Source organism: Lissotriton helveticus, chromosome 2_1 (genome assembly GCF_964261635.1).
Source record: "Lissotriton helveticus chromosome 2_1, aLisHel1.1, whole genome shotgun sequence".
In the NCBI taxonomy this organism is placed as follows: domain Eukaryota; kingdom Metazoa; phylum Chordata; class Amphibia; order Caudata; family Salamandridae; genus Lissotriton; species Lissotriton helveticus.
In genome coordinates, this window is record NC_136059.1 from 1,677,280,313 (window position 1) to 1,677,294,081 (window position 13,769).

The 13,769-nt window shown below is 50.6% G+C and overlaps 1 protein-coding gene across 1 annotated transcript in view; it reads left to right on the forward strand.

Moving 5' to 3' along the window:
• Positions 1 to 13,769, forward strand: part of LOC144818836 (uncharacterized) — a 1,999,126-nt gene that overhangs the window by 1,290,511 nt on the left and 694,846 nt on the right. The window contains 1 exon segment of the mRNA XM_078676624.1: positions 10,641 to 10,955. Coding sequence (XP_078532750.1) covers positions 10,641 to 10,955 — 315 coding nt within the window.

The window sequence follows — 13,769 nt, forward strand, 5'->3', positions numbered from 1 at the left end:
CAGGTGAAAGAGACTGATAAGATGTGTTGTTTAAAAGAAAATAGTGTCCAATTTGACAGCTAAGTCATTGACAACTTTTATTGGGGAAGGAGACAAACCGAATTCCTGAGCTCTCCAGGCATCATTCCAGAGATGTTTGTTTTTCCTACAATAAGCAATTCTGTTTTATTCGCATTAAGCTTTAGATGATTTTCATTCATTCAAGAGGCAGCACAAATAGCACAGGGAAGGATCCTTCATCTTTCCAACAGCATTCCTCCTAAAGGGTAAGGTCTCAGTTGATGGCTTTGTTCCCCAATTCAGACATCAACTTCAGAGCTGAGCCTGGTGGATATACTGGTTCTGTACACTGAGTTGTCTGATCCTATTTGCATTTTTATCACAGCCTTCCCCCAGGTGTTTTGCTGCCCTTCTCAAAGAACTTCATGTCTTCTGGTGTGTCTCAAGGTCGCAAGGATTCTTCAGAGGCCCCAACTGTTCACCAATCTGCAGCTTCAGTCCTGGCACCAGTCCTCCCCGATTGGAACTCTGTTCCGCTGTTCTGGCACCAGCTAAACCTAACCCTCTTCCTTGCCGACTACTTGAGTACCTTATTCGGTTTCATTACAGAATTTGGTGAATTTTCTGAAAACTGAAGCCACCCTGATCTGGTCCAAATGTAGGGCACAGCAGTTATTGGGCAAGTCAACTTACAAGTCTTTGCTCATAGTGAGTATTTTGGCAGGGGTTAGGAGCTCTTAGTTTTGGATTCGGACACCATTTAGAATCCCAGCATCTTTTATCATGACTGACATCTAACCCGACTGATTGGATGCTGGTGGCTACTCAGCTTTGCAAAATGCAAATAGCATGGACACTTCTTCTGAAGTGGACCTTTTGTATTCTCCTGGGACTCTCACTGAGGAAGATGCCTCATTTGTGGAGGTCATTGAGCTGAATGAGAATAAGCAGTGGCGACTCTTACGTTAAGGCAGAGTTTTGCCCCACTGCTCAAAAGGAAAAATAAAATCGTCCTAGCGTGTCGGTATTATTATTTTATTTTTCCTGTTGAAGTCAGTGGCCCTCAGGCAGGGTTTGCCAGAGCAGGGAGAGGATTGGTTTTCACTCCTTAAGTGCGCCTGACTGGTTGGCCAGCCCTCTCGAGCCAGCCAAACAGTCCTGTGCACTTTGCATCTTCCCCACCAGGCTTGCTTTACTCAGCCTGGTAAGGAACATGCGTAGCCTCCCAGTTCCTGTCTGAGCATCAAACCATGGTGCTCAGACCAATCGCAACGCTGCATTGCAATGATGTGATTGACTATGGGGAGCCCCGGAGTCCGGGTGCTTACTGCTGCTGGCTGAGACTGGAAAAAGAGGACGGATGAGAAGTGACAGCCGGCCGACCCAGGTAAGTGTTTTTTTTTTTTCTCTTTTCCTGATTCTAGCCCCTTTCACCGCCTGACAGGTAGTGTGGAAGAAAGTGTTTTCTTTTGTTTCTCCAATGCAACTTACTTCCTAGACTGCTACCAGCATGCTTGGTGTAGTTGATCATAAAGAATCTTCCTGATCGTATTGGTAGTAGTCTTTGTGGCCTTTTTGCTGAAGTTGTGCACGATGGGCAGGATGTGGTGAAAGAAATCATATGCTCTGGCTTGGACAGGTAGATCATGGTCGAGTCCATGTGCTATTTGTGAGAAGTTGGCCTGATGTGCAGTGCTCACTATTCTAGTGATCACTATATATCAGTCCAAACAACCCTTATTGATGATTGGCTGTAAGTCAACCTTATAGACCAGCTATCCTAGTAGCATGGATACGAGCAGTCTAAGGCTAAGACTCTAGAGGGCGTGTTAAGCCAGCTGTTTTACCATCACATTACCCCTTGAACACCCAGTGAAAGGACACCACACAAGTGTTATGAAAATAAACAGTGTATTTATTAGAATCACAACAACCCTGTACTCTTTATGAGGACAGGGTGCTAGGCACACAACAAAACTCTTACGAAAATACTTAAGTTAGCACAGTATATACAAATGCCCGAGGGGCACGAAAAACCATATACTCTAAAAGTGGAATGCGAAATTACTAGCAGGTAAGTACAGTACTAATAGGCTTTGGAATCGCTAGGACTTGACTAGGGAATCGTTAGATTACTTCTAGGAGGCCCAGGGGACTCGGGTGCAGAGTGTGCACTCTCACGCGGGATGAGGGACAAAGTCTATGATAGCTAGTAAAGTTAAAGTTAGTGTTCACGGGCGAACCCGACCTGGTAGGGAGAAAACGACAGTGGATCCTGACCCTTGGATAGTGAGGCTATGCTGGGGCACCGAAATGCCGAAGTTACCTAGCCCAGGGGCTGCAGCTGCATAGGTCTCAAAAGACGTCGGGAATCCTCGTAGACGAACCAGGAGCCTGGAAGAAAGATGCTGGCAGGCGACCAGTGAAGAGAGTTCGAGTTGATCCAAGCCTGGATCTTGAAGATGGACGACACCTGAAAGCAGAGGGGACCAAGTTCGTGACTACTAGCCAGTAGTCAGTGGGCACCAGGAGGGCACCGGATGGTAGTCACCTCGACTAGGTGAGTGGGCGACGCTGGGCTCTGCAGATCTCACGGACCAGGAGGCGTTGTCGGCGACCAGGATGGAGAGGCGAGCTGTCCCACGATGGATGAAGCTGTCGGCGTCGAAGAACCCAGGATTGGGCAACAAAGCCTTGGCTAATTCAAGCCCACGCGGTGGACTCAAAATGGCGTCTTGAGTGGACCAGGAGGGTCCGGGGTGCTCCTCTTCTGGAAGGGAGCAAGAGCCAGTCTGGAGCAACCAGACTAGCAGCAGTGATGTCGTCGGGCGTCGTTCAGAAGGCCACAAGCCAGCGGGCTAGTAGCCAAACAACGCGGTGAGCAGCAAAAAGCAGAAGGGCCCCACGCCGATCGTGGAGATGCTGGGGGGCTGCTCTTCGGTGCTGGAGCTGCTCAGGGTTGGGGCTTCTCGGACCCCAAAGCACTCGCCAGGAGATTACTCGGCGGGCTTGCTGTGCAGAAGTCGTGCAGTCTTGGCAATAGTCGGTCCCTTGAGGTCTCGTCGCACTCACGATTCTCAGCTTGGCTGTAGAGGTGAGTAGAGGTCGGAGGTGCCAGGGAAGCCGGGTCTTGTCGAGCTGGGCAGTCGGATTCCGGAGGAAGGACTTACAGCAGACCGCAGTGTTCTTCGGATGGTGCCTGCGGATGCAGGGTGACTACTCCTTAGTCACAAGGGAGAATCTTGAAGAAGAAATCTTGAAGTCCTTTCGTAGAAAGTCGTGTCTTGATTCCAAAGATGATCTAATTTGGAAGGGGGCCTGCTCCTACCTTTATCTGGGAAAAGGGGGCTGGCACGCGACTAAGTCCTGCCCTATGGGTGGGACCAGGAGGGGGGTGGTTACACCCACTTCCTTGGCGGGCTTTTCCCCAGCTCAGGGTCTGGAGTGTCCCTGGAACTGGTTCAAGCCGGCCTATGCATAGTGAGCACCGGGGTGCCACTTGCAGTCACCTTCCTCTGAAGCCCTGCCTACCTAGGATACACAAAATCCTGTCTGGGACGGTGCTGGCACCGCCCCTGGCAGGAAACCCTTTGTCCTTATCTCCTGCTCTGGGAGGACTCCCAGCAGCAGGAGGGCAGACTTGTGTCTCGGTGGCAGCATCCATTTTGTGGAGCTGAGGCTCTGTTTGACTTTAACCTGGGTTAGAGGTTACATACATGTCGTGTCCCTCTAGAAGGGTGGAATGCTAACCCCGTTGCCAGAATTGGCGAGGGGTTAGTATTCCAATTCGTATGACACCTTACTCGACATGTTTTGATAAAGCGATACCAGAGTTGGCATATAACCGCGAGGATTATAATGCACTTAAGAGTATATGGTATGCGATATCATGGAAACGGCCAAGGGATAGATCCCGAAAGCCGCAGACAGGCTCAGCTCATGCCAGAGCACCATCTCACACGATTCCAAGCACTCTGCCTTCAGGATTGTTAAGGCCTGCCATGGGAGTGACTGATAGGAGATCTGTGTGTCCATTTTAGGGTTAGATATAGGTATACTATATCTAAAGCAAAGGGTGAGTACACCACCTTGCCCCAGCTGTCGTGCAGCCAGTTGTGTCAGTTTAGTTAGTCAGTCCAGGGGTGGCACAATACATGCTTCAGCCCCTGGGAGACTTCTGGGTGCACCTCAGCCCTGGGTACAGGGACTTGGAGAGGGCCCAGTGCCAATTCAGTACCTGAGTACAATTTGGATAGAGAGAACAGCTAGGCTGTGGGTCTGATTAGCAGGCCCACAGCCAGGGTAAGTCGTAAACCAGTGCAGCAAAAAGCAAAAATCTGGGTGATCATAGGATTGCAGACCCTACTCTCCTACACTATTCCATCTCCACCTGGCTCTCCTTAGATGTCCAAGCGAATCTTAGACATGCCCACAGACATGCTCACCTTTTTAGTGAGCATGTCTGTGGGCAGGTTAACTTGCCCTACAGCAGGATGCTATTCTTGCAGTCTGTGCAGCAGCCTAAAAGGGGCTTGTAAGCTACAGTATCCATAATGATTCAAGAAGCCATTGTGTACAGAAAAAGTCATTTTCCTCACAAGTCCCACAAAACATATTTAGTCCTTCTTTGAGCAAAGAGATGTGGTCTGACCTACTGTTCATCATATCGGATGGGTCCTGTAGATTGTTGGGCAGTTATAGGTCTTTTCCACAACTGTCCCCCATGCCTTGAGTCATTCTGCATTTTGTAGATGGTTCTGGCTCTTTTCAGCAAAGTCGGGACCGTAGAATGAGATGAGGCACAAATGCTATTTTCTGGTTCCCCAAAGATACGGAGGCCTCCACTCCATCCTATAACTTAACATTTTGAATGTATTTCTCCTCAAAGAGAAGCTTAAGATGAAGTATCTGAAAGAAACACGTATTGATAGATTCCTTACCTTAGAATTACCCCCAGGCGTCAGACTGGATCAGGAAAGTTTTCGTCAGCAGTACCCCTGCGCGTCAGTATATGTCGTCGTGCGGCTCTGCATGCATCGTTGGGGCCAAGATGACGTAGCTGAAGCTACTTAGATGCACCCACGTGCGCTGACGTCAGTATTTCTGTTTCAGCGCCAGCAAGGGCAGATCCGGGAAGAGCAAGTACATCCAGTCACTTTTTGACTACGTTTTTCGAGGCCTTTTGTCTCAATTCTTTTGAGTCGATAGACTCATGGTGTCGTAGGGATGCCCGGCTTAAGAACTGTGGGTACTGTCACTGCATTATGTCGGTGACAGACCCACACCGTGTGTGTCTCTATTGCCTGGAGCTCGACCGCGACTCCAAGTCGTGCCCCGACTGCCAGGCCATGGCGCCGAAGACTTTGCGGGAGAGGTCCTGAAAGTTGCTGAAAGTCTGGCAGTCGGCGCTGCGCCGCTCAATGTCCCGGTCCCATGGGAGGTCTAAGGACCGGTCGCTGAGTCGTCACCATTGTTCCTTTGGTTCTAAGTCTTTGCACTCTGGGTCAGGTAAGTTGAAGCATTCCAAGAATAAGTCGAAGAAGCGTCGTCGCTCTTTGACATCCCCTCTCCCGTCGCGGCTGAGGGTGCGGGTGGTGCCTCCCCCACGGCTTCGGTGGAGTCTGCAACATCGCCACCGGCCTACCCGCCCTTCCCGGGTTCGGCGGCGACGCCTGCTCAGGTGCAAGAGTTTCTTGCTGCCATGGTTCAACTCTTAAGGCCGCCTGACCCCGCCGGTGCGCCTACGGGCCCCGCAGGCCGGACTTCAGGTCCTACCCTTCCATCGCCGCGGATCCGGCGCTACAGGACCCCCTGGATCCTGGGCGACAACGGTTGACCTCATAACACCTGTCGACCCCTCCTCCCCTCCAACGCCGTGTGGTGCTACCTCCGACCCCGGTTTCAACCCTTAACCGTGCGCTGCACCTGAACAGCGTCGCACGACACTGATTACGACACCGATGGGGCTTTTCTACCTCTACTTCCGTCCTCCTTATTTTCAGCCTGTTTCACAGACTTCGGAGGAAGGGGAGGACTGGGAGGGGTCTGAGGACCCTCTCTCACAACAGTGTGATTATGATCCGGACTGGGCAGAGGATTTGGGGAATGCCAGTGGTCTTGACACCTCACCTGACTTGGGCATTCTGTCTCTTCCTACCGTGGCTACGGAGGAGGGAGCCAGTTACGCAGTGGTGTTGCGTAAGGTGTCCGAGGCCCTCCACCTCAAACTCCCTACAGTGGCCGTCCGGACTAACCTACTGACGGAAGTGCTTCAGCCGGCGGCAACCTCTTCAGAGCCTATGCTGCCTTTTCATGACGCACTTTCGGACGTTCTTTTGGGCACTTGGTCCAGGCCCAACACAGAGGCTCCTGTGGACAGGAATGTGGCCCAACGCTGTTCGCCCAGCCCTGGGCGACCCTCCCTCTTTCTGCACCTCTGGATAGGGAATCCAAGAATCTGGAGCAGCTTGGTAAGAAGCTGTTTTCATCTGCCAGCTTAGGGCTGCGGTCGGTGAACACGGCATGCCTCATGGCCCATTATTCCCACTCTGTGTGGGATACGGTTGCGCAGGTGCTGACCAACTGTCTGGAGGAGGCACGGATAGTACTCTCCCAAGCTATAGCAGCTGGGAGAGACGCACCTAAGTTCACCAGTCGTTGTGGACTTGATACCGCCGATTCGCTGGACAGGGCAATTTCCACGACAGTGGCGCTTTGGCGCCTCGCCTGGCTGAGGACAACTGGCTTCTCAGGGGATGTCTAAAACACTCTGATGGACATGCCCTTCGCTGGCATTCGCCTCTTTGGCAATGAAGTGGATAGTGCGCTTTAAGGACTCACGGGCTACTGCCAAGTCCTTCGGCCTGTCGACCACTCGCCCTCCTCCTCCTTTTGCTTTTCACTCCTTTCGTGGCCACGGAAGGGGTGCCCCTACAAGTTTGTTCCAGAGCCACAGGCCTGCACAGCAACATCCTCAGCGCGGACGTGGGAACCGCCGAGGCGGTTCTGGGGTGCCAGCGGGTGGGTCACTCCACCACCGCAGCATCCACTGTAAAGCCTTCCGAGACCGCACTTTCAGGCCCATCAAACGCCCGTGGGCGGCAGAATTCTCCATCATCCCACTGGCGCCATATCACCACGGACAAGTGGGTGCTGCAAATAGTCCGAAGGGTCTACTCCCTCCCCTTCGAGACTACCCCCTCCAGCCATGCCACCTCAATACCACCGCATGTTTGGGGACCATCTTGTGCTTCAGCAGGAAGACATGGCCCTCTTGGCCAAGGGGGCCATCGAGCACGTTCCTGGGCCAGAAGTAGGTCATGGTTGTTATTCCCACTACTTTCTGGTCCCCAAGAAGGACAAGGGGGCCAGCGACGCATCTTGGACCTCCGGAATGTCAGCCGCTTCCTCTGGAAGGAGAAGTTCAAGATGTTGATGCTAGCGCAGGTCCTGTCTGCCCTTGACCCTGGAGACTGGATGGTAGTGTTGGACCTGCAACACGCATATTTCCACATCCCCGTCCTGCCGGTCCACCAACGCTACCTGCGGTTCATGGTAGGCCACAAGCACTTTCAGTTTACCGTGCTCCCCTTCGGCCTCACCAGTGCCCCTCGGGTGTTCACGATAGTGATGGCGGTGGTCGCAGCTCATCTGCGCAGATCAGGGGTTCCAGTCCTCCCCGATCTCGACGACTGGCTGTTGAAGGCGGGCTCACCCCAGACAGTTGTCTCCCACCTCCAGACTACGACCGACCTCCTGCATTTGCTGGGGTTCTCCATCAACGTGCCGAAGTCGCACCTGATTCCCTCTCAGAAGCTCCTCTTCATTGGAGAGGTTCTGGACTCTGCGCAATTTCGGGTTTATCCTCCCGATCAGCGGGTTCAGGATATTCAGGCTCTGATTCCGATCTTTCACCCTTTATCCCGGGTTTCGGTCAGGTTGACGCTGCGGCTCATGGGGCTGATGGCCTCCTGCATCCTTCTTGTGCATCACGCCAGGTGGCAGATGCGGGCTCTGCAGTGGGACCTGAAGTTTCAGTGGGCACAGCATCAGGGCAACCTGTCCGACCATGTCCTGATCTCGGAGTGCACTGCGGGTCAGTTGCAGTGGTGGCTCACGAATCACGATTGGGACAGCGGCAGATCCCTCTCCCTACCCCAACCGGAGCACGTAGTAGTGACTGATGCGTCCCTCCTGGGATGGGGTAGGGGGAGGGCACATGGGAGAGGCAGAGATCAGAGGCCTCTGTTCTCCGGCGGAGTCCCGGCTCCATATCAACCTTCTGGAGCTGCGGGCGATCCGTCTTGCACTGAAGGCATTCCTTCCCTCTGTCCGGGGAAGTGTAGTGCTGGTGTTCACGGACAATGCCACCGCCGTGTGGTACTGCAACAAATAAGGCGGGGTGGGGTCATGGACCCTTTGTTAGGAGGCTCTGCTCCTCTGGACATGGCTGGGACACCAGGGCATCACCCTGGTGGTTCAACACCTGCAGGTTCCCTGAACGCCTGGGCGGACGAACTCAGCCGCCGGTGCATGCTGGATCACGAATGGCGTCTGAACTCTGACGTGGCGCTAGGTCTCTTTCGGCAGTGGGGAGAGCCTTGGTTAGATCTATTCGCCACCAAAAAGAACGTGCAATGTCCTCAGTTCTGCGCGTTGGAATTTCCAAGGTGGCATTCGCTCGGAGACGCTTTTCGTAGTAAGTGGAGCTGCAGTCTGTTGTATGCCTTTCCGCCTAGACCACTTCTGCCCAGAGTGCTGAAGAAGATCAGGCGAGACCGGGCCCAAGTCATCCTTGTGGCTCCGGATTGGGCATGAAGTTACTGGTTTCCTGAGCTACTCAGCATGGCGATCGATCCCCAAATCCGACTGCCTCATTCGGGAGGATCTTCTGTCGCAGCAGCAGGGGGCGGTCTTCCACCCAAACCTGTGCAGCCTCCACCACCATGCGTGGAGATTGAGCTGCGACAGTTGACAGCTTTCTATCTTCCTCCCGAAGTCTGTGATGGCAATCTGGCTGCCAGTCATCCCTCCACAAAAACGGTATACGCCTGCAGGTGGAACAAGTTTGTGGCATGGTGCGCAGCTAAGTCTGTGGATCCCCTTTCTGCCCCTCTTTCTAAAGTCCTTCTGTTCCTTCTTTCCTTGGCCCAGCAGGGCTCTACTCTGTGCACTATCATAGGTTATCTTTCTGCCTTTCTGCGGATTTCTGATCAGCCTTCTCTTTTTGAGTCCCCGGCTGTTAACTGTTTCTTGAAAGGCATTACACACCTGTTCCCTCCGGTTCCGTTTATAATGCCTCAGTAGGTCTTGAACCGTGTGTTGACTTATTTGATGAGCGCTCCCTTTGAGCCGCTTCACAACTGTCCTTTCCGTCTTCTCACCTTAAAGACTTCTTTCCTGGTTGCTATGCTATCACCTCTGCCAGAAGAGTGAGTGAGCTCCAGGCTTTGTCTTCCAAACCTGCTTTCCTTTATGTTCATCTGGACAAGGTGGTTTTAAGGACCTGCCCTTTTTTCTTGCCAAAGGTTGTTACACCCTTCCACATCGGGCAGACCATCACTTTTCCCATCTTTTTCCGCCTCCGTATCCTTCAAAAGAGGAAGAGAGGCTCCACCGTCTGGGCCCAAAACGTGCGTTCTCGTTTAATGTGAAGTACACACAACAGTTCCGGGTGGATGACCAGCTCTTTGTTGGCTACAAGGGCGCCAAAAAAGGTTGGACCGTGCACAAACGGACCATCTTTCGGTGGGCAGTTCTCTGCATCAAGGCCTGTTACTCGTTGGCTAAGGAGGAGCCTCCTGTGGGGCTGTGTGCTCATTCCACCAGGGCAACAGCAGCCACTACTGCTTAGGGACGCGGTATTCCCTTTCAGGACATTTGTCAGGCAGCTACGTGGACTTCGCTGCACACGTTTACCAAGCATTATTGCCATGACAGTCTGGTCCGGAAAGACGGCTTCTTTGGCTGTTCTATTCTCCGTGACTTCCTGTTGTAATTTCGTTCACAGACCCACCACCGGGGTTGGTATTGCAGGGGTATCTATTGTAAGGTAAGGAATCTATCAATAACATGTCTCTTTCAGATGCACAAGTTACTACTTGCGTAACGATATATCTGTAAGAGACATTATTTAGTGATAGATTCCTTACCGACCCACCCATCCTCCCCGTTCTGCGACCTGATTTCTAGGTTTAAGGACATCCCTTTCTGTGCCCTAGTTTCTTGGCACCAGTGGTCAGCTTTTGACATGGCGATGGACGCGGAGCCGCAGGACGCAACCTACTGACGCGCATGGGTACTGCTAGCAATACTTTCTGGATCCAGTCTGACGCCTGGGGATATTCTAAGGTAAGGAATTTATCACTAACTAAAACAAGTAGTAACTTGTGCTGTAAGAGCTGTTGTTTTTGCTGAAAAGGCCAAAATCTATGCTCAGTGATTCATTATTCCGCAACTACATATTTATTCAAATTATGCAGAGGTTCCAAAACTGCTAATTTTTAATGCCCATTGTATATCCCTCTTACAGATATTGGTGCTTGTCATTTTGTTAAGGAAACCTGAAATGTGGACTGCTTTATCGACATGAATTTAGAGCTGGTTTGAGTCGTGATTTTCTCTGCAATTTTTTCCATTAGTTGTCCTCTTTAATGGAAGATCTGCAGCGGAAATTAATTGAACAAGAGCAGCTTCTTGGGGAGGGAAAAGAGCTTAAGGAGATCAACCGGACATTGGTTTCTGATGTGCAACATCTGACAGAACAGTTGAACACCACTGTATCTGCATTAGAGTGTGCCAAAGGAGAGAATTTTAAAGTGTTGCAAAACCTCCAAGAGCTACAAAAAGAAATGGAAGCTGTGAGTCTGGAAAGAGATCAACTGAATCAGAAAAAGGAAGCTCTCCTAATCGAGCTAGATCAACTCAAGGCGGATTTAAAGGAGAATATTGAGCTTGTAAGTGACTTCACAATGGTTTCAAAGAATCCAATAGTGACTTTAATGTTTCTGAGAACTGATTAAATGTTTTTTCATTTGTTCCATTGTTAGTATCTCAAATATTCAATGTCAGATTTAGCTTGGTCTTTAACGTAGTATGTCAGTGCTAGGCCAAAGTAGACAATAGTTTTAAATACTCCCTTTCTGGTATGAGATGATAAACACTGGTCAAATGCAATATTTCCTCTACCATTTGTTTCATCTATATTTGGCAACAGAATGGAAGTGTGCTCCCTTTCCTCAGCTGTATTCAGAATCAAATTTAGCTTTAAGCTGTAAGCCACCACACAGTTGTTCCATGCAAGCAAATTGGCACTTTGTGTGCTGTTTCGGAAGGTAGGTATTTCATGTAGCATTATTGTACATGCTCTGAACAAATGGGGACAGGTGAGTTGGTAAGTATATCCTTAAACTTCTAGGTTTTTGCAACAATTCAGTTGTACTGTCTGGAACCTTATTTAAGGTGAAATTGCCTAGCTGTGATTTTTTTTTTAACTTATACTTTCTACATTTATTGCATCCAGCAGCCATAAAGAGCTTAGAAAAAAGTCAACAAAATTACATCTCCCATGTTGCTTCAGGATATAGAACAAAGTCCCTGTATATAGTCTTTTAACCCCACAAAAGAACACTTCAAAAACATTTGTTCTGTTGGAAAAAACACATCAATACTTCTACAGAAAACAAAGCATGCATTACTAAACCCACATTCAAAGGAAAACGGGGTACTTAAAGTCTCAGTGCAGACAGTTCGACAGGGGTAATTCCCAAACTAGGGTAGGTTTATCCTCGCCTCAGAGTTCTTCATAGAATCAAAACTTTCCTTTACGATAGCTAGGAAATTATCTGATATAGACATCTAGCTGCAGATTCCTTAACTTAGACTATCCTCAGGCGTCAGACTGGATCTGGAAAACTTTCTGCAGCAGCACCTCTGCGCGCTGGGGTGAGGCTCCGCCCTGACGTCGTCCATGGACATGACATCAGTGGAGCCATATATGCCCCCCACCCCGGCATGCTGACGTCAGTTTTCTTCTTTTGCACGTCCGAGCGCGGATCCTGGATATCCAGCAGTTCCTTGGCCTGGTTTTTGGGCCTACTCGACACCATCGGTGTCGGGTGGAACAGTGTACAATGCCTTCTGGCTTTAAGGCTTGTGAAGCCTATGCGCGTCAGATGTCTGACACTGACCCGCACCGCATTTGTATGTGGTGCCTCGGCGTGCACCACGACTCTTAAGGACTGTGACGCCTGTCAGCGGATGAAGCCAAAGTCTTTGAGTGAGCGTCGCATGAAGTTGCAGGCTGCACGGGTATCTGGTTTGGCTCCCTCCTGTTGCTGCTTCTCTTCTCGAAATTGGGTTAGTTCCCTTAGTTGCTCCCACGACTGACGTGTGATTACAGGTAAGCGTAAGCACAGGTGTTGCTTACGAAATTCTTCTTATCCAGTATTATGGGTGTCTTTCATAGATTCACATGCCTGAATCATTCCCCGTCGTCGAGATGGGAGCCCCGGTAATAGAAAAGTAATGTCTAATAGACATACATAGAGAAAAGTAGGCCTAAAGGCCTTGCCTTAGTAGCCTATCTGTGTCCTTTTGTAAAAAGGACCAAAATCCTGAAGGTAGCCAATCAGCTACCACCTCCCTCTAGAACCTTCCTGCCAGGAGCCTCAGTCTCTCAGATTTTCTACCGCACGTTGTGCTAGGGAGTCCCCACCTGAGCTCTCCTTAGGTTTCTTGAATTTCTCACTTTTTCAACTGAAAACTTGGATTATTTGCTTCTACTATGGATGAACAACAGAAGAAAGGAGTATTTAGAGCCTGTTCCTCTTGTGGCAAGAAGAGACTGCACATTGATGACAAGCATGAGACTTGTCTTTATCCGGATCATTCTGTCAAGGAATGTAGGATTTGTAGAACATTTTCTACTAAAACTCTCAAAGATAGAGAAGGAAGACTGCTCCTCTGGCTCAACAGACTCAAGACCAGAGATGATGATGTGCTGTCCTCGGAGGGCAGTGAAATGGCTTCAGTTTCTTCAAAACTGTCCTTGAAACGGCCAAGGGAGGCTTCCCCTAGCCATTCAGACGTCCCTCACAAAAAGACTACTACCAAGTCTTCTGAGGTAAGATCAGACACGTCTGTGAAGGAGCCGACAACCTTCAAAAAGCCATTGCAGTCTTCGTCAACGACCGCATCGACGTTTTCTTCACGAAAAACCACATATGTCTCCACGTCGACGACGACGGTTTCAACGACGATGGCGTCGTCCGCCTTTGCTTCAACGACGACGACCACCCAATCGTCGACGATGGGTAAGCCACTGTCGTCGATTGTACTCATTAAAAAGCAGCAGTCCTTTGTTAAAGCTTCGTCGACGTCACCATCGACGACGACATCGACGACGATGATAAAACAAAAGACGACGACGCCTTCACCGTCAACGAAGATTCCGTCGACATCCGGTGTGTCGTCGACGAGAGCACCGTCGACGCCAAAGTCGCCACCGACGACGAAAGCAACGCCGACGTCTAAAAGTACATCGTCGACGAGAACATCCTCGACGACGAAGGTACCGTCGACGACAGCATCGACGACGGCGAAGATTGCGCCGACGACCACACCGTCGACGATCACATCGCCGACGACCGCGACGACGACGAGAGAATCGTCGACGACGACATCGTCGACGCCATGGAAAAAAGCTGAGTTGATCCCATCAAAAATGATCACCAAACTACCTATTACACTTGAATTAACATCACCCAGTA